This window comes from Equus quagga, chromosome 15 (genome assembly GCF_021613505.1).
Source record: "Equus quagga isolate Etosha38 chromosome 15, UCLA_HA_Equagga_1.0, whole genome shotgun sequence".
Taxonomy (NCBI): domain Eukaryota; kingdom Metazoa; phylum Chordata; class Mammalia; order Perissodactyla; family Equidae; genus Equus; species Equus quagga.
Window position 1 is genome coordinate 48,915,649 of NC_060281.1, and position 21,882 is coordinate 48,937,530.

At 41.7% G+C, this 21,882-nt stretch overlaps 1 protein-coding gene across 3 annotated transcripts in view; it reads right to left on the bottom strand.

The window, feature by feature from the left end:
• Window positions 1-21,882, bottom strand: part of JARID2 (jumonji and AT-rich interaction domain containing 2) — a 254,706-nt gene that overhangs the window by 51,938 nt on the left and 180,886 nt on the right. For all 3 annotated transcript variants that reach the window (XM_046641238.1, XM_046641240.1, XM_046641239.1), the window contains 2 exons: window positions 20,556-20,725; window positions 7,268-7,444 (listed from right to left, as the gene is read on the bottom strand). In XM_046641238.1, coding sequence (XP_046497194.1) covers window positions 7,268-7,444; window positions 20,556-20,725 — 347 coding nt within the window. The remainder of the gene's footprint in view (window positions 1-7,267; window positions 7,445-20,555; window positions 20,726-21,882) is intronic.

Consider the following 21,882-nt stretch of genomic DNA (forward strand, 5'->3'; position numbering starts at 1 on the left):
CCACTTCCCTTGCACACACAGCAACGCCCATCATCCATTACAAGAGATCTCAATGGTAACCATTCCTGTACATGAGACATGCAGTAATGGTTTCTTAATGCTGGGATATAAACGAATGAATGAACAAATGAATGCTAACCCACTCCATCCTGCTCATTTTATGGAAGAGGAGGAAATTAAGAATCAGAGAAGTTAAATGCTTCACCCAGGAACACACAGCTAATTAGTAGCTTTAAAAGAGACATTAAACAAAGCTCCTGGGGACTATTAATGCTGATAAGGACCTTTGCAGGAAATGAACAGACAAAAAAAGAAAACAAACGTGTTGGGCAACGTAGTATTACAGCATAATTTCAATTATCTAGAAACGGTTGGGGAAGGAGCAATATTGAACAGGAGAATACTCCACAGCTGAATGCTCAATTTTCAAAGATTATGACATTTCAGTTGTACCACTTGTGGGTGATGAGCTTCTAATATCAATAACTCCTTTCGCCATTGTTAAAAATAATACCTTCAGGAGTGTCCTTACATTCTCCTGTCTGGGGACTGACTCCCAAGCATTGCTAGGGCTTGCTTTACTAAACTGCTGACAGCAGTTTGTTTCCTTGTCATCTGCCTTCTTTAGATAAAAGCGGACGCAGAATAAAGAGTGTGATGCAGTACACCTAACGAGGTGAGGAGAGCTCAGTGTGTTTCTGAAATACTGACCTAATCTGAGGCTGAAACTGGCCTTCTACAAAGTTAACTTTTCTTTTATCTTTTTTTTCATTTTACCTTTTGACTTCTCTTTTTCAACAAATCACCATCTTCCTCTGACTCACCCGAAATTGGAGGAGCATTCCTAACAGCCAAGACATTTCTGAGCTGGCTTCAACTCCCTCCCCTCCACTGGCCTCACAAAGAAGACTGCAATCCTGTGGGTTTTCACCATTTGGCTTCCAAAGACAGGAACACCATGTGGCAAGAGCACCAGGAGACCCAAGCAGAGCTGTGTATCCCAGGCCGTGGCATATGGAGCTGGCATTTCGACGTTGTCTACCCGACAGGAGAGCGGTAACGCCACCACCACAGCGCAGACTCTACCCAGCCCAGAGTGCAATTGTTCACACTCTCATCCTTACAACAGAAAGTGTGTGGGCCCAGAGGCATCTCGAAAACTTTGATGCTTGGCTGCAACCTGCCACTTCTGGTGAAGGGTGCAAGACATCCGATCTTCTACTCCCTCAACTGTAGAGCAAGAAAAGCACCCGCCCTGACTGCCTCAGGTCCACGCCATTGTAGAGCAGATAGAATCTAAAGAGATAATGTAGGTGAACACATCCTGAAAACTCTAGTATTCTTATTGTCATGCGTGGAAAACAGCCCTCAATCACACCCTCTCACAAAGGAGCAGACTTCCGAGAGACCAGCTCCTAAAATAAAATTAGAAAAGCTACCCACGAACTATGAACACCCCTGCATGTGCAGGGAACAGACAGCCTACACACACATCTCACTTAATCCCCACCTTACAGAGGAGGAGCTGGAGGATGAGAAACGTTAGGACTTGCTCAAGGGCAGGTAGCTGGCAACCGGTAAAGGCAGAATTCAAAGCCAGGTAGGCCAGAGTCAGAGGCCTATGCTTTGAATCACTGTGCTATTCACTCCTCACAGCCTCATCTCCCAGTTTTATCATAAATGTCAAAGGTCAAAGGCTGACTTAACTAAATTGGAATAAGCAAGAATGACTCAAGAGCAGGAAACTTCAACTAATTCACTCACAGCCTCATCCCATGTCAGTTTAGCCCACAGAGCACTGAAGACTGACATTTCCAACTGCACTTGTATTTCCAGTGACACCAAGCCATCCTTATCTGTCAGCTATCTGTCTGCTTTGACCTTTCCGGTTCATTCCAGTGATGCCTCCTTGATTAAAACTTTGGAATCATGTAAAGATTAGTGCAGCAGTCTCTTCACGGTTTTTCACCGCTCAGCTGCGCCCATTCCCATTTATCTTTTAAAATACCAGCCAAGTTCATCTTTCCAAAATACAAGTGTGATCACAGTACACCTTTGTCAAGAAAAGTCCTTTCCTTCAGAAAGGAAGACAAAGAGGCAAAGAGAGAAAGAACCAACATGGTAACCTTTGCACTAGAAGACTCCCTAACACTAAAAGTCGGGGCATACTTTCTTTTCATAGGATCTTATAAAAGGTTTGGTATTCACATGCCAGAAAGTGAAAACAAACTCAAAAACCCATGAAGACACACAAAAACCACAAAACACCATTTTTAATAGAGCCCAAACACTTGAGAGTACCTCAGCTGCTTATACCCGACAGCTCCTTTTTATGGAGAACGTTTGTACCTGAGTATGAGAGAAGGCTTATAAAAGTCATATAGACAAATGGCGTGACACAACAGGGGGACACATCGCAAGTGACAGGAAGTGACTATGCGAGAAACACAAAGTGACGGGGGCGGGGGGGGGGGGGCGGGACGGACGGGTAGTGTCCATGAACCAGACATTAAAACCTGTGTGATCAGGACAACACGTGGCTGGAGCCTGAATGTCTTAGGGCATTTCTGATGGGTTTGCCCGGTGGCATCCCATACCCTAAGCTCCTTGAAGGAAGAGCATATATGCCTTGTTCATCCGGATTATATTCCAGAGCACTTAAACTAGCATGGGGTCTTACACTGATTTTTCACACGCACAGAAGTTAAACTTATTTTATGTTAGAAACCAAAGTTAACTCCATAAAATTCCATAAGTGGTTAATATGGCAATATCTTACCCTCAAAGAGTCTACAAATATATTTTAGTGCTTTTCCCAATAAAATAATTCCCAAAGCTCCCTTCCAAATCCTCCAGAACTACAGTAACTTCAGGGGCACGCAAATACAATATCTTCTCCAATACTTACAGGCATTAAAAATGCACAAACTAGGGGCTGGCCCCGTGGCCGAGTGGTTAAGTCTGTGCGCTCCGCTGCAGGCGGCCCAGTGTTTCGTTGGTTCGAATCCTGGGCACGGACATGGCACTGCTCATCAAGCCACGCTGAGGCGGCATCCCACATGCTACAACTAGAAGGATCCACAACGAAGAATATACAACTATGTACTGGGGGGCTTTGGGGAAAGGAAAAAAATAAAATCTTTAAAAAAAAAAAAAATGCACAAACTAATTTTGCTTTTCTAGTGAAGTTGGTTTGGTGCTTCTATTTGACTTGTTTGATCTTTTGAAGATCCCAAAGTGGAAAGACTTTACTGACTCTGGTGTTTGTTTAGGATATAAAAGGATGTGAAAGGTCTTCATGCCCATGGCAACAACAAGAAAACCTTAGACAAAATACAAATTCATACTTTCCTACAGGGCTACTGAAGAGCAGATGAACTGAATTCCAGAGGGAAATGCCCACAGGGGCCAGGCCCTGGTGTGGCAATGGGCACACTTGTCGACTGAGAGACCATGCACGGATGAGCTGGGGCATTAGACAACAGTATGGTATTGCATACTAGAGTCTGGAAGACACTCAAACATGAGGACAGATCACCTTGGCCTGCAGTAATCTCCCTCTCAGCCATCCCCCAAAGTTTAGGTGTGTGCATAGCCCCATGGGTTCTCACTATGATGGGTTCTGGGACGCTACTGGAGTTGAATCCAACAGCAAACTTTGGAAGTGCTGCCAACTCCTTTCCAGCTCAAATACTGACATAATCAAAAAGGCAGAGGCTTGGGGTTTGGGAGCTGAGTTAACTACAGAGGAACTCAATGTAAGTAAATATATAAGGCAAACGCTCTAGGGGAAATCAGAGTGGTCAGCTCTTCGTCTCACCTGCCAAAAAAGGAAAGAGCTTCACTCCCTGAGAAACAAAAAATTATACTGTAGAATACAGCACACAATACAATACAATTCACAATATCTGAATATAAATTTTTAAAAAAGAATACAAGACATAACTAGGACTCATAATCAAGAAAACACAGTCATTAGAAGTAGATCGGCAGATAAGAGAGTTACTAGAATTAGCAGATAAGGACTTCAAAAGGGCCTTGAAACTTTGCTCTCTACAAGACTCACTAACGAAAGCACAGAAATGTTGGTAACTATGAGTGGAGTTAGTGTACTGATGAAGCCCAGCTGGCTTGGGGATGGTCCCTATTGTTCCTCTATCTTACCCTGTATCTCTCCAGAGGCACAAGAGAGGACACCAGAATCAGGGAGGAAGAGTGAGGAAAAGGAGAAAGAGAAGAGAGAGTAGAAGAGCAAAGTCAGAAAAGGCAGTAAGAGGAGGCCTGTGGGTTCTCACACTTCAGACTCCCCCCATCTAGTCCTTGCAAACTAGAACAAAAGACACACACCATCCTAAGCCGCCCCAAGTGAAGAGACATAAAAATTCATCAGTACACAAAAGGACCAAAGGGTATTTCTGACAATATTTGAAATAAGAAGCAAATCCTGCAAGTGAAACTTTCAAAACCTTCTTAATTGCCATGCTATTTTTTCACTCACACAGTACTATTTAAAATAGTAAAAATCTCATAACATTTTTCAAAAATTAGAAGTTTACCTCTGTGTTCATGCATGTGTAAATATATGTATCTGTAGATACAGACACACCTTCCTGGACTTCTAATGACAAGAATGGTCAATGCAAAATTGTTATCCTCTTGCCTTAGATGAGAGAACACAGCTAATTCCATCACCCTCATTCCACCCGCTTCACATAACTCCCTGTCATGTGCTGCCAGATACTCATGGCCCCTTCACATCATCACCTTTGGAGCTCATGGAAAAAGAGAATTCAAGATAATAAGATCCACACACATGAAAGATGACAATTGTTGACTCTGGAAGGAGAATCTATGAGAAAATTATCTAGTGAACCAACAAGCTCAAATAAGCAGGAAAAAGAAAGGTTTTGGAGAAGCCACCAAAACTGCACAGGTACACATGGAATTAACTCACCTGATTGACATGACTGAGGAATTCACCTACCAATCACAGTAAGAGAATGAAAATTAACATCTCAAGGAACCATTCTGATACTGTACTGATGAAACATATGTCTATCATGGACAAAGACTAAGAGATACGAGCCTAACTTCCTATTTTGCTCGTATTTATTTCTCTTGATTCATATAGAAACAAAAGTAAAACTAGAAAATTAAACCCTCTAAAGAACTTTTTTGAAAAATCCCTAAAAGTCTGCTTCCTTGCTTCACTCTATCTCAGAAAGCTCACCCATTCTGTCCGCTTCAATCAGCAGCAGCTCGGTGATGATCAATTCCCAGTCTATTCTCTGTATTTCTCCTGTCCTTCGCCATCACCACAAACCTAGCAGATGATAAACTTCTTTACTACCCCTACACATCAACTCCCTTCCTAATTCCCTTTCTATTACCTTCAACCCTGCCTCTCTAGGCAGCTGTGAAAAGCTGATCATTTTTGCTTCAAAGGGTCTCTTGAACTCATCAAACCACTGTATGTTCTTAAGTTCAACCTCGCATCAGCCAGTTTCCGGCTGGAATCCTTGGACTCTCATCATCTTTCATTCCAGACTAAACTGTGTTGTGGGAAGAATCATTCTGCACTTGATCTATGTCATCTTACTTCCACATCTAAAATCATCAACAGTTCCCTATTCTCTACATTTGAAGTCTTCTTCCTGCCTAGCAGAACATCTCATCAGCACTATCCTGTTGCTCCCAGTCACCCGAAAGGACACGTCCCACACTGGTGACTCAGTGTGCCACCACCCCCACAACTAGACAACATTCCACATTCCACAGTTTATGTGGAATTTCACCGTTCATTACTTCCCTAAAAAGTTCATCTTGACACCCGAACCTGTATTCCAACTCATATATGCAGCTCTCTTTCAATTATCAAGATTCCTGATAACCACAACTCCAGGTAAAAAAAACTCTCTTGAAGGGTTAAAATTAAGTCACCATTTTTAATTATACACTGGGAGTGTTAAGTCCATCTCCCAAAGTAAACCCTAAGTCCTCAAAAGACGGTCACACCTTTACCACGTCTATATGCCACTGCAACAGCCATAAGCAAGAAGCAGGAGACATGAGCAACCACTAAATTGACAAGGCAGAAACGCCCAACAGTAACAAAAGCTGGACCCAGATTCCCACAGTGTCTAAGCTATGCTTGCCCTGAGCCTCTATTTCCCATGGAATCCAGAAAGACAAGTGGTAGCTCAGTGCATAGCCGAGGGGCGAAAAAAAATGAGTAACTTTCCTTTGCCTCAATCACATATCAACAACACTGATTTTCTGCCTTTTGTAGATGGGGACTCTCTACCTCATAGGGTCTCTCTGAGCCCTATATGAAATATGTTGTCTAGCAGAGAACCTATAGGAGCTTAATAGAAAACAGCCATAATATCTCCCTACCACATTCGCTCTGCTTCACTCTCCTTTTCTTTCCTCTTACTTCCTTTCCCCATCCCATGCTAATCCAATTAGTTATCAAGTCCTATCAAAACTACCCCTGCAAAATTTCTGTATCTACGTCCTCATTTTTGAACTTATAGCCTCCTCTTTATATTGCCATAACCAACTTCTAGTCCCTTGTTACCTACAGCCAGGTAATTGCCTGTAATTACAGCTTTTGAATGTGTTTCCTCTTCTTCAAATCATTTTCCTTTATGTAATCCTCATAATCGATGCCAGCTTAATCTTTTCAGAACACAACTCTAATTAAATCACTTCCCTGTTGAAAAGCCACTGGGCACTTTCCACAGTCAACTTATTTAAATAGTTTTTTCTCTGATACCCAACCCTTTGTCATTCTCCTCTTCCTCGACACCATAGCACTCGAGGAAAAATTGGTCTGGTTCATAATATACACACATTTACTTTATTTCACATGCTGAATAATGGTTCTTTCTACATGTGTTAAAATCACAAAAACAAGGTGATAACAAAAGTTTCTACACAAAATCTTCTTGACCATCCCTATTTAGATGTGATCTCTTCCTCTTCAGATTCTACGATCTGCAGCTCTTATGAACTTTATCATCTCCAAAACATAACAATATCTATACTCATCTTAACAATCAATTTGTCTAGAACATACTGTGTTACTCTAATCTCTTTGCCCTTAAACATGTCTGGCACTTAGAGAGTATACAGAACTTCCTTTGCCACTAACCAGCTATGAAGTGTTCATCTTCATCATCTTCTCAACAGATGATCTATTCTAGCTCTCTACCTAAAGCTTTGGATTTTATAATTTTTGGCCCAAATTCAACATTAGACCTACCATGCCCATTGTGAACATGCTTGTGGGTTTTTCCTTTCCTGGGGGTTGACTGGCATGAAGATGAAGCATTGTTGGTGGCTGTTTTGACGTCTTCCGTCTCATCATCTTCCTCCTCGACGTCCTCCTCATCCTGAGAGCTTCCGAAATATACCATGCTGTTGGGCAGCGCAGGAGAACCTGGTGGGTTTAAGAAAAAGGCTCATAAACACAGACCTTGATCCTCACCCCTTCCAGGAGGAGAACTAAAAACGAAGGCATTTATTGAGTTACGAACCCAAATCCTCATGACTAAGCAGATGAGACAAAGCTATTTATCTCTACTGCCATTTTTAATTTATTTTTCAAATATCCCCCAGGAAATATAACTCCATCTGTGTCCTTAACAGATTTCGAGCAAAACACCCCAGCAGGGGGATGCTGCTATTCACCAAACATAACAAACCACAATTTACAAAATCTCATCTGAATAGTTCTTGTGAGGAGGGAAAATAAAAACTACCAAGGATTGAATTGAACAAGAAAAATCAATAAAATAAAAAACATCTACCCACAGTGTTGAGTAAGAAAGATTATTTCCTAATGTAAGGTACTGTCTTGTACTCATATGGGGTGAATGACAGACACAGAGTCCCAAAAATCGTAATATATTTGGAAGTTACTTCGATATTATGATCAGGTTAATAGCATGTAAAATTATTAAAATAAATTCCTACACAGCACTATCTAAAAGTGCTGATTAAAAAGAAAAAAAAAAACTCCTCATAGAAGAACCCACATTCCTTATTCCTTTATACCTTAACCTCCTCATCCCCAAATGTTTTCATTTCTGAGCTAATCTTAGAAGCAATAACACCAGAAGATAAGTTCAATATTATAAAGACAGACCACACAATTCTTCCTTATCAAATAACAACAATTTAGAAGTAGATCAGTGAACTCATTGGTGTATTATGTGGGACAAAGAAAATCCCCCAAATTAATTTCCAGCAGCAACTTCAATCTTCTTTCTCCTTCAGTATTTTTCGGAGAGCTAACTACAAAGCAGCAGCAGAACTAATAAATGTGAAATTCTTTACTTCTCTTGCTCACTTTCCTGTGAATCTGCTAACATTCCAGGTAACATCAATAAAGATACAAGCAACCAGTTTAGTCTCCTTCCCAAATACAGATCTCAAACTTCAAACACAATGGTTAAAACCATTCCTGTCTAATTTCGGGGCTATGAGCTCTAACAAGGAAATGGAAATGAATGAGCAGCAATAGGGAGCTGAAGTGGCAAACCAAATCCCATCGCACAGAAATGCAAAGACAAAACAGATAACCTCCAGTCCCTTTCCTTCTGGCACAGTCATGACCTACCAATAGCCAACACGGTAAAAAGTTATGTGGGTAACACCACTAGGTGGAGATGAAGGGATCCAAAAAGGGATGTATGTGGCAAAAAGACTCTTAGTGGAAAGCAGAGGTGGATATAGTTTGACAATAGCCATTTCCTTTGTTTTGTTTTCTCCCCTTTGATCATTTCCAATTAGAAGCAGGTTTTCAACAGAAGAAAGATTCTTAAACCTGACACAGACTTTGGGGGAAAATCATTTAATCAAATAGGAGTTAAAGATGAAATAAAAGAAGGAAATATCTAGCCATATTTCCACTGGAGCAACGCATTTACTCTTGTTTCAAGAGGTTTTACAATTAGTGCAAGACTGACTAGGGAAAGAGGAGACATCACCCTTACTAGCTTCCTAGTCAGAGGTTGTCAATCAGCACTCACCATTCACAGGGAAAATACCAATACTGTTTGGTTCCTTCTTTCCCAAATCTAACTTTCTAGGTACTGCAGAAAAAGCAGGAGAAACTATTTCAACACTCAAAAGAGACTGTGAGGAAAAAAAACACAGAAATTTATTTTACCATAGGCTCCAACTCATTCTAGCATGTAACACAACTTAAGGTGACAGGTCACATGTTGTCAGACAGACACAGCAGGGAACGTAAAACCTTCGCAAATGCAGACTCAGCCATTAAAATTTCCCTCTTCAATAAAATAAAACATATAGGTTGAACAATCTCTTCAAGTTCCTTCCAAGTCAAAATATACATGTCAAATTCCTCTAAAGAAGAGCCTCCCTACACCTTGGACACGCTGACTTGCAGTTAAAATCAAGCTGCACTGGTATTAAAAAAGGCCGGTTTCTGCGTAGAGCCTGTGGTAACTTCCGCAGCCGGCTCTGCCATCTATTGGAGGGAAGCAGTAAAGCGCCAAGGGAAGGACCAGAGGGCGTTTCAGGAAGTAAGCTACTACCCCTCGCCCTTCCTTTCTCCCCTCAGCAGAAAATGCAACAAACTCTGCAACTGAGGCCATTCGGGAGTAACGTGAAAATAGGGGAGAGTTAAGATTGATAAATATATTCTGTTTCAAAGAGAAACTGGTAAAATCTATGTGGAACACATGAGAAAGAAACAAAGAATGAACTTCCACTAAGAGAATCTGTTGAGGATTTTTTGAAACTCAAACCTTGGATAAGCAGCATGAAGCAACAATCACAATCCTTACACGAGATTTTGAGAAAATGGGGTGAACATTAAGTTTATGTTCCAAAGAACGAAAATGGAGAAAACGTCTAACAGCTTCAGGATCCAAGTTTCACTAACATCCAAAGAAAGTGTATAGGATCATTTCTTCAATAAAAACACAAGTTTAAGTACTTTCTCAGCAAATATAAATAGACGTAACCTGCTAGATATTCTAAACGCAAGTCAGAGGCTAGTGTAAGATAGGAAATAGAAGACCAATAAGGAATGGGGGGAGGCAAGGTGTTTCTGAAGGACTTACTCTCAAACCAAAACTTATAATAATACAAAGTCCTTCCAATGTAACCGACTCTGCATCAGAGGTGGAAAAGGACACGATTTCTTCTAAGTAGGGAAGCATGGAGGATAAAAGCAAAGTGCTTTCACACTAAAAGGTGATTTGGATTCATGTTGGTCTGGACCTAAAGATAAAGCATCAACAAAGAAAAAATGGTTCTGAAGGGTCTCAAACCAGATGGGGATTGGAGAAGCTGGCATGATAAAGGGAAAGAAAACTTCTGGGAGGGGGGAAAGGATCAATGCTCAACAATAATGAATCTCAGATGGAGAGGTCAGTTAACTACTAACGAAGGCAAGAAGATGCCCTTAGTTCAAATATCAGCCTTGCAGCAATTCTCTCATCCGGCAGATGCCACTCACTAGGAGAACCCATCTCTCCCTGGGTATGGCCTCACTGCCCTTTCAGGTCTTGTTCAGGAAGCCACTGCCAATCCAGAACCTGCCCGCCAGGAGTGGTCTCATGAACTATTAGCTTCTCCCCCAGGAGGAACTGACCTCCAGAATTTTACTGGGAACCCTCATACCTGTACACTCAGAAACCTGCCAGTCAAACTGAAGCAAATAAAAAAGACTAAATCCAACAGAGTCTAATGCCATTTACGCCAAAGCTCTGTTACGCTGCCACTATTGTAAATCCTCTAAGACCTTGCTGGCATGTCCATTTGCAAAGTAATGGAGAGGCCAAGCTAGCATTACAGACCAGGAAAACCACAGCAATGGCAAAACTGAAGCAAAAGAAGCTTCTTTCCATCTCATTAGGACAAAACCAGTAAGATCATCTTATATTTCATGCCAAAGTAAAGATACCCAAAGTGACAGGGAAACACTGACTGTTACATGCTAATACCTAGAAAATCACTATACAACACCCTCAAATACATAAAAGAAGACATAAAGCACCTGAGAAACCAAAACTAGTACATCGACATTGATGTAGACTGTATTTATTTCTGCTTAGTCTAGATACAAGCTCGATTATCGCATTTACACTTAAGTTTAGAGGAGGAAGAATCTGCTAGACAGAAAAAAAACATGAAGGAAAGGATATTTTAAAGCCATAAAAGCACACAGCAGTCTTGGTTATTTATCACGAGAGAAAATTATCCTATATTCTTCAGTATAAAACAGGTGAATGCATATATTACATAATCATATTGATGCTGAGTCAACAGAAAGTTAAACCAACATCTAGTATTTGAAACTGGAAGACTGTATTTTTTAAAAATTTTTCATTAAAAATAGTTTGCAACTTAGAGATCCTGGCACAGAAGAGGTAAGCTTCTTCATCTCTAGAAAATTTATTAGGGGACGGCTTTCCTCCAAAAGTCAGATGAAGCACACTTTTGAGAAGCTCATTGTGGGTCCAAGCATTCAGGAAAACGGGGAGGGAGCTCCAGGGAGGAACTAACAGGGAGGGTGAGCTGGGAGACAGGGGATTCACAACTTGAAAATGCTTCCTCAAAAGACCCTCTCTTCCACAGCAGGGCTCACCACCACCTGCTGCAGAACACCGGCAAAGATGGTACAAACAGGGTCTCCAAGAGGGCTAAGCTGACTCATTTTGAGTCACGCCCTGGTGTCCTCAGGGTGGCCTCTCCCTGTTGAGGTACCAGTCCCATTCATGCAGTTCATTAACAAGTGAGAGCTGCTGACTTATCCCATAGAATTACATCACACGTCTCTTGTACACACTGTAGTTTTAGACAAGCAATCAATGAAAGGTGAATGTTTTAAGAGGGTTAAGGATGGTGTAGGCTATTTTGGGGGGAGTTAGAGGGGGGATTTTATATCCAATAAATTATAAAAGTATATTTAGTATATACAGTTTTCTATTACAATTACAGGCAGATTTTCTCTCCTGATTATTCAAGTGCATTAGCAAATGTGAAAAAAAATCTGAACTTGGATCAGATAAGTGGAGTCGGGAGTGCAGAACGCATCTGCGCTTTGCCAAAGCCGTATTTCATTACTTTTCAGAATTAGCTGGCAATGTCTCCACAATATTTACTGAAGTGAAAACCAAATGTTTTCATCTGGACAAAAATCAAACTGTGGTATGCTACAACCACAACAGAAATCATTTTAATCCAAAAGAGTGCTTTCTCTAATTTGGGCTGTGGTTTCTATAAAATTGGATTCTTTTCCATGAATCATGTACACATACAAGCCCTCCTTCCCATTATCTTCCCTCCCCGATCAGTTCTTTATCTTACCAAGCTAAACATAGCTCAGCTCTATTTTGGAAAGACCCTAAAGGGATTCCCTGCACACTGTCACTGAGCTGGGGGTCAAGTTCTGTAGCTTCGCCCAGGAAACCCTGGGCTGGTCCACTGACTTGGTATTTTCATGGATGGTCTTCAAAAGGCACAAACAGAATGAAAAGCAATCAGCCACTACTATCGTATTAAATTACAAAACAAAACTTCAAAGTCAACAGGTAGGGATGGGGAGGGGCACAGACACAGAGTTAATTACTATTTCCTAAGTTAGAGGAAGGGAAAGCTCCATACATTGAAACTAGAGGGCCGTAGAAGAAAGTAGTTGCAACAATTGCCTTGGTTCATTAATCCAACTATGCATGTCCCAAGCACTGTTCTAGGCACTGTGACCCACACAGAGCAGACGTCTACACTCATCCTGCACACTCATGCACCCACACACATTAACAGCAAGTGCTTTCAAACACTGTGGGACTACTGTAACACTCTAAACGGCAATCTCTCTCTGTGTCTCCCAGTTCGGCCTTTACATTTTACCAGGGAAGAAGAATTTACAACAGGATTTCCCAAGCTTCATCCATTTCCATGGGCCCTAAGATATTGTGCCATATCCAGATACTCCAGGTGCTCCTACTTTCTTTACAGTGATTCCCATTCATGACTTACATGATTTATCTCTATTATATCAATTAACTCTCCTAAAGGAAACGTAACGAAAATTACGATAAAATTATAAAACATTCAGTTAAAGTCACGTCTGGCACCACCATGGGCACATGCCACAGGGCCTGGGGAACAGCCATCCAGGCCAAAAGCCAAATACAAAGGGAACGCCTATTCCTTATGAGATAAGGAGCTGCCTGTGCAATGATGCCCCCCCACCAGGATTGCCCTTCCTTTATATGTGCATGTCCACAACAAAGATGCCAATCATTGACAGCTCCTAACTATAAAATCCCACTGTCACTTTACTTAGGTAAGAGCAAAGGCAGTTTATTTCCTATCTGCTTTCCAAAGTAGGAAAGTAAGTAGACCGGTGAAAAGAATCTTGGGGGGTGTGAAAATGCAAAATGAATTCAACAGTTACAATTTCTGGAACTTGGGAATGTGCCTCAGAAGAATGCCATGTGACAGTTGGAAACCTTCAGCCATGAAAGTCTTTGTTAAGAAAGAAGGAGGGAGAAAGTAATGATCTTCTGGCAGCGTGGCCTGTCTTTCCCTCAGCGTTCCTCCCCTCTTCAATGACAACTCTTGGGCACTGGCCTGGCACATGCGCTCCTAGGTGTGCCTATCCGACTCCACATTTAGAAAATTACCCACCTCATGGCACGTGTTCTGTCTGCAAGAGCCCTAAGAGGACGGACTCAGCATCTCCTAACAATGTCAGCCCACATGCAGACCTGGCCTATAGCAACGGGAGAAAAGTATCTTTTAATTAACAGCTGGAATACTCCCCTTACAATCTTTTCCACACTGTTATCTATACACGTGGCTTAAAAACACACATCTAATCAAATGCAATGAGGTCTCTGGATCTCTTTATCTCAAATGAATGCACAAATCACACCATAGAGCAGCCACTAGGAGCTCAACCTACTTACCTTTTGCCCATCAAGTTTAGAAGTGGAAACAACGTAGAAAGGTACTTCAAATAATGGCTGTATGACCTTGATGACCACCACAGTCTATACTCTCTTCCCCATGCAAAGTGTCCACAAATCCTAACAGAATACCAAGGGAATCTCTAGAAACTAAGGAGAAGGCCGGAGATGACTGTGAAAAGTACTACTGAGCCTGCACCAGCAGCCACTGGCAGGGAAAAGGGTGCCAACGTTATCTTCAGGGAGGGCAAAGCCTGATCAGAGGTCAGCTGGCCTGGAGCAGGGCCAAGCCTCTGAGCAAAATGTCTTGGAGTCTGAACAACTGATCAAGGTCACAGAGCAATTAAAAGGGATCCACCCTTCCCCTCCTTGGCGCTTAAGAACTCCACGGTTTCATATTTCTTCATAACTAGCCTGATAAACTATCCTGGCAAAGAAACTGTAGCTCAGCAGGACTCAGCCAAGTAACACAGACTTGATTGGAAACTAGGCATCTGAGGAACATAACGCTGGTTTGATTTGGAGGAAAGAGAGGGTGGCCACTAAAACCCTCAAGGTGGCATTCTGGACCACCATTATGGCTCTCAGATATTAAGATGCAATGCCACTCAGAAGGATCCCACAGATAAAGTTGTGTACCACTGTGACGGTGTGCCTTCCTCTCCAGAGAGTTCATATAATGTAACAGCATTCCCACTTTGCTCAAGGAAGTTCATTATTAGCACCAGTGTTCCTTGCAATTGGAGGATTACTTAATTGCTTTCTAGCAGGTTAATCCCCTTTCACTCTGTGACCTCTAAATCACCCCAGGCTTTTGCATTTGCCCTACTTAGAATTTATTGTCCTCCATACCAAAAGCCAGTACTGTATCCAAATATGCGCTCCTTGCCAATAAAGCTGGCAACTGTCTTTAGAGAAAACTCCACGGGTGGGATTCTTGTCTAATACCTGCAGTCTAGTAAGCTGGTCTTCTAGACTGTTCCTCTGAAATTTCAAACCCTCCTCTCCTCTCTGCTAAACAGCTGCCTAACCTCCCTGGGAAATAGTTACGTAGTATACTGGGCCGACCACCACAGGCTTCATCTGGGGCTGTTTCACACCCATTAGCTTTCGTTCACCACCACAGCGACTGTGTGCTATAGACACTACATAGCCACTTTACAAATTAAACTTGAGCTGAGAGCCATGTAAGTCATCTGCCCAAGATCCACCAGGCTTCAGCCTTCAGCCTCCTGCCTGTGTTCCTACAATAACCCCTAGGATGGCCTTCCTATAGCCTCAATCCATTTTCCTTTGCTGCCAGAATCATCCTCCTAAATAAAGGTCTAGGCATATTAACCCACCTATCAGCTAAGGAACCTCGACAGTGCCCTACTGTCTAGCTCAGGGACCGCAGAATCCGACACATCTAACTTCCTTCCTCTAACCTGGGACCATCCAATCAACATACCCCAACACCAATCCATGCCTTGGCGGGGGCTTCTGCAGAATTTCCAAGCCCCACGCCGTTTCTAGAAGCCAGCTCAAGCGTCCTGTCCCTTCCAGAGCCATCTCAGGCAGCCCTGGGCAGAGTGCCCCTGCCTCCCTGCATGTACATGCTGTGCACCTCTACCCTGGCATTTTCACATGTTTACTGTTATCCTCTCTTTCACCTACCAGACTGATACTACTTTCCTGTTTCTAATCTCTGTCTTCTAGGTGTCTAGCATATAAAAAGCGTTCAATAAAGGCTGGCTGAATTAATTAGCAGTTGAATGACAGCTGATCACTGAAGATTCTCTAAGACTTGGGAAACAAAAGGCAGGCAGGCCCAAAACAGAAAGCAATCCTTCACAATGGCTGCCAGTGCTTTCTTTACTAGGAATTCCCCAAGAAGCGCTCTTTATCTGGCTGAACTCTGACATCCACGGTCAGAAGAACCACAGTCAGAAAAACAAGCTGTGTGTAGGTGTGTGTATGTTTCAGGAATCGCCTTTGGGAATCCCCCTTGTTTGCAGTGCCCCATAAAAAGAAAAATGTAAATACGAGAATCATTTAACCTGCTACTGCTCTGCTGTGTTAAGCTTTTTTAATCTGTTAATAATCAGAGTCAGAACAAAGAGAAGACGACAGAACTCATTAAGAATAACGAGAGAGGTGACAGCAAATACAGCGAGAGTATGAATTGCTGCATGCAGCACACGACACATACCCTCTTTCTCGCATGTACCTGGGAAAGATCCTAATTATACCTCTGGTGGGAGACATGTGGACCCTGCTTCAACACAGCTATTTAAAGATAAATACACTGCAGGCAAACACTTCAGGCCCGACTCCACTATTCATTCCATTCTCCTTTCCTTTAGAAATTTTAGCTCATGATATTAAAGAGGAAAGGAGAGAGCCTTGTCAAACTTAGCTGAAAGGTCTCTGAGTGCCTTGAAACAGATTTTAAAATCTCTGAAGATTTTTATGTCTGAATGACTGGCTAGTGTGTTTACATATACACACTAATCCCAGTATTATTAGTGGCGTAGAGTTTTTATTGGTCACCCAAGGTTTCCACTGAAGATACTTAAATGGAGTTATGTGGAGAAAGCATGGTCTGGGGCTCACTGGGGGTCATTAAGGGACAACAAAGAAGAAGGCTTCAAGAACTCCATTCGCTGTCTTTCCCTCAGTCTCAAGCTTTATTCTCTTCCATATTACAAATTACTGCTGAGACGATTACAAGTAATAATTGTGGAATGGAGAATACAATGATCAGTAATCCTTGGCAACAAACATCACTTGTAGTTTTTGATTTGATATCTTGACTGTTTTTGTAGTCAGACTTTCTTTCCTATAAATAATGAGCTTATTAAAGACTGTCCTCTTTACCCCTAACAGTGACTGCTGTCACCCAGGGGTGATGGAGTGACTGGGCTCTTGATGCTGAACATGAAGTCTGGGGCTCTGATAAGCTCTATTTGGTTTGGAATCCTCATTGGAAAAGAAGACACAGAATTAGAATGTTAATCGGATTCCCAACTGTCAACCCCACTTGAAGAGTCTTCAGACAAGGCAAAGATTTCAGTGAGGCTATGCGTCATCAAGCAGTTGATATCAAAAAGTTAGGAATACATCTAAATGTCAATAAGGTATTAAACAGATAAATGATAAGACATCTGCAAAATGAAATAGATATGTATGTGATACAGTGAAGTAAGAAAACCAGACTGCAAACATAAAATATACTATAATTCCACTGGGGGGAGGATACATGTATTCTACATGCATGCAGAAGGCTTAATTTTCACCAGGAGCTGGTTAACAGTGGTTGTCTCTGGGAGATTGGAGGGAAGGTATTCTGAGGTCACTCTTTTACCTACTTCTCCATCTTTTCTGCTCATGTTCCCCAGAGGAACACGAAATACTCTTAGGAGTAAAAAAAAAAAAAAAAACAAGTTTAACACCTTATTTTTCTTTTCTTTTCTTTTTTCTTGAGGAAGATTAGCCCTGATCTAACTGCTGCCAATCCTCCTCTCTTTTTTGCTGAGGAAGGCTGGCCCTGAGCTAACATCCATGCCCATCTTCCCCTACTTTATATGTGGGATGCCTACCATGGCATGGCTTGCTATGCAGTGCCATGTCCGAACCCAGGATCCAAAGCAGCGAACCCTGGGCCATCAAAGCAGAACGTGCGAACTTAACCACTACACCACTGGGGTGGCCCAAACACCTTATTTTTCTTAATTTAAAACTGAAAGAAAATGATTAAAGTACCACTACAACAGGGATCATCTATTTAACCCTCATATGCTTCAAAGTATTAATTTTTATTTAACTCTTGTATGCTTCAAAGTATTAACTTTAACTACCTCATGCAATTACATATTAAAATATGCCAACTAATGCACCAAATCATCAGATTTCCAGGACCATGAAGGTACTATACAAATCACCTACGTAGGGGAACAAAATTTGCCACCCCGCAATGTGTCTCTTTTTCATGAGGAAGTTCTTCTTTTACTTTTCCCCTAAGTGCATAAAAAAACATTCAGACAGAGGACCTGTTTCAGGAAGGGAGATATCACCACAGATTACTATAGTATAACATGAAGTAGCGTGGCAGACAGGGAGGAACCTAGCAAGACTTGCTTGATCAAAGTTCTGTGTCCCAGAGCCAGCCCTGATGGCCTAGTGGTTAAAGCTGGCCCCTCTCACTGCTTCAGCAGCCTGGGTTCGTTTCTAGGTTGCAGAACCACATCTACCATCTGTCTGTTGCCATGCTGTGGTGGCAGCTCACATAGAAAAACTCACAACTAGGATATACAAAACCATGCACTGGGGGGCTTCGGGGAGGAAAAAAAAAAAGTTCTTTGTTCGCATTGTTTCTGGATGACTCAGTAAACATTTATTTACCAAACATTTACTCTTTTCATTCTTTCTGTGAATTGCCTTCCTTCCCTTTGAAAGATGAGAGGTGGGTTGCACCTGAAAGGATAGATCAAATAAACAGATACCTTACAGACAAAAGGAGCCAGGTTTCTCAGTGTTCAATGTGGAAAGGAAGAAAAATCAGAAAGAATTCTTTGGGTTATACTGAACTTGGAGGTACCGGTGCTGATTTACAGATTTTAATACACATGGCTATACATCTAGGCATATTAAATGAGCCTATGTGTACATATACACATATATGCCCTTGTATGCATGCATGCACGCACATGCGCATGTGCGCGTGCGCGCACACACACACACACACACACACACACACACACACTACGTGCAGTCATAGAGTGCCTAGGAGAAATGACATTCCAATACATATGAGCACATCTCAGGCCCAGATCGTGGCTTCTAAGTAGTAGCTGTCATTTAAAAAGACAAGGGTTCTTAGAGAACTGGGTGATTCCAGGGCTGAGGGAGGGAATGTACAAGATGAGCCTGGAACATGTTGTGCCAGGAAGCATGGCTGGAAGGATGACAGGGACATGTCAAAACAACAAAGAGGCTACCCTGAAGGGGATCCACTGATAAAATCTGGGATGATCTAAACTTCAAAATAAATGATAGTAATAGATTATAACCCTTTGAATAAAATAGTAAATGAGAACATACAGATACCCAAAAAATGGGTAAATTGAGATTGACGAGAAATGGAATATGGAGTTTCAAAGAACCTCCCAACAAAATAGTTATAAATTACAAAGGCAGAAAAGGGTAACTTTACAATGGAGAATCCTGACAGACCCACCTTAATCGAGCGATCAATAGGAACACTATCAAGAAAAGGATGGACAAATTTTGCACCACCCAACAAGACACAATGAATTCTGTGATATTCTTCCCCAGATGCAAAACCTGAATCTACTCATGAGGAAACACCAGGCAACCCAAATTGAGGGCCATTCTACAAAATAACTGGCCATTATCTTCAAGTGTTAAGGTCAGAAAGACAAAGACTGAGAAACTGTTCCAGAATAAGCAACAACGGACAACAACTAAAGATAACACCCAAGGCTGAACGGGATCCTTCTGCTCTAAACTCACTAAGACATTTGAAGCAATCTGAGATGGGGGGTTGAGGATTAGACTGTACTATCACTGCAAATGTCCTATTTTTGATGGTTATAGGAGAATGTCCTTAAAGAAGATACACACTGCGTTAAGGAGTGAGGGGGCATCAGGTGGAAATGATCTCTTGAATAGTTTAGGAAAAAAACTCTTTGTACCATACTTACATCATGCTGTAAATTACTTCAAAAAAATTTTTTTTTCTTAAAGTACATAACCCTGAACCTCAAGCCCACCCCCTGCACCCAAGCAGTGACCAATAGCAAAGACCCTCTCCTGCTGCTCACCTTCCCTCAACCAACCTCAGCAAAGGAACTCTCCAAGTTCATGCATTCTAACACTCCTCTCCATTTACCATTGCCATAAGCTCTTCAATTTCTTTGACAAACTTTTGTGTTCTTCCTTCACAACTGTTAGAAAACTTAGTTCCTGTAGTAAATACTTTCCCAAATAAGGCCATGTAAATCCAAACCCATACTGTATTACAAAATTTTACCTCACCTTGCACTATTGGTCCTGGTCACATATATGGACCAATATTTTCACTGTTAACTACACTTGGAAAGAACAACAACTCTTTTTCCTACATAATATAGGGCTGGGAGAAAGAGGCCCCTCCGTCAGAGTGGCTTCTCGACACTTAGGACACTTAGGAAAGGCAAGCAAACGAAACTTCATACTCATCCACAACTCCTCTGCCAAAAAAAAAACCCAATAAACAAGTCAGCAGGGCATGTGTGTCATGGCGATGGGAGAGGTGGTAGGGGTCTTAGAAGGGTGACAGGAAAAAGTCAAATTATAAAAATTAAAACTAGAAACTATAAACCGTGAAATTGTGAATTGAGAAGCCAAGAAAGGAGATTGAAGAGTCAAATGAAAATAGAAGTAGAAGTATGAAGACTCAAGTACCCTCTCAGGGGGATTTCTCACTTGAAACTCTCCCTCAAACCAGGCTGGACACACAGACACCAAAGCTAACATCTATCCCTATGTGCAATGTCACTCCTTTTCCTTTCAAATAGGCTGTTCCTTCCAAACTGATGGGCAACACAGTCTTACCTCGAAGGCAGAGAAAAGTAAGAAAATCTTCTGTCTTAGGCTTCCTTTTAGAGAGGTCAGAAATTTGAGTAGCTGGAGGGGGTAGCAATGGCTCCACTATCTTTACTGGAGTTGTGCTGGGACTGTTCGGCTGAGATTGAGCAAACTTCCTTTGTGCTTGCAGCCTGGGCCTGTAAAAGCAGAAGAAAATTAAAAATAAATTAAGCAGAGATCGGAGGATATAGATCTATGTGCGGCAATAAAATCATGACAGAAAAGGGAAAAAAAAGACCCTATTTCAAGCAAACTCTTTCTAATTAAGGTTCTATATCTCTCACACTCTCAAAAACCACAGGCTTGCTTTAAAGGGCAATAAATTTGGTTGAAGGGCTGTGTTTTATACACTGATATAAAATACACACCATGGGCATTGTGTATATGTGTGTGTACCAGCACATGCCTGAGCACAAACCATTTGTGACCCTGTGTATTTCAAAAACCACATGTGGTGATTGATGACATAGGTTTAATGGCTTACGTGTACTTCTGATTTAGCCCATAGTAAGGAGGAAAACGCAAGTCATCCAACCACATTTATACAGTATTCTATGCTTTAACATGAGACGATCTCAAATATACACATGATTCCCTTCATACTGTGTCCTTACAACCAATCCACCTTTTCCTGCGCATCCATCACTGACCCAGTCTTATACCTCACACCTCTAATCTCTTCTGACTCCAATTCAGCCACACAGGTTCACTACACTAATTAAAGCGTGTAATGCAGAAAAAAACTTTTTCTGAAGTCTATCTAAAACCCCTCCACCCTCACCAAATTATGGATTACCCTCTGCCTATAGGGTAAAGTCAGACTCCTTAGTTAGGGATTCAAAAAGCTGGCCTTAATCTACCTTTCAGGCCTCTTCCCAGTGAAAATCCTACCTCGATAGTGACCTAACTTACCCACTTCGTGTCCACACATCATAACTTTCCTTAACAAGACATCTTTCATTTACTAAATCTCACATGTAAGACATTTCTATCAATTTGAATACTAATGAATCTTGCAAAAGTTTCTTTATGAGCTTCTGAACACCATAGCTAATAGTTAATTTCCCTTTCTCTACATGAGTAAGTATCCTAACATATTTCTTCTTTATGTATAACTAGCCTTAGATTTACCATAAATTGTCTCATATGAGCAATTTATTTAATTGTAAGGCTCTCAATCCATAATAGAAGCGAGCACCACTGAGGGTGAGAACCTGTGTGTGTACACCCTAGCCTGCTCATTATAGATGCTCAAGAAACAGTATTTCGGGGGGGGGGGGGGGGGGGGGGGGGG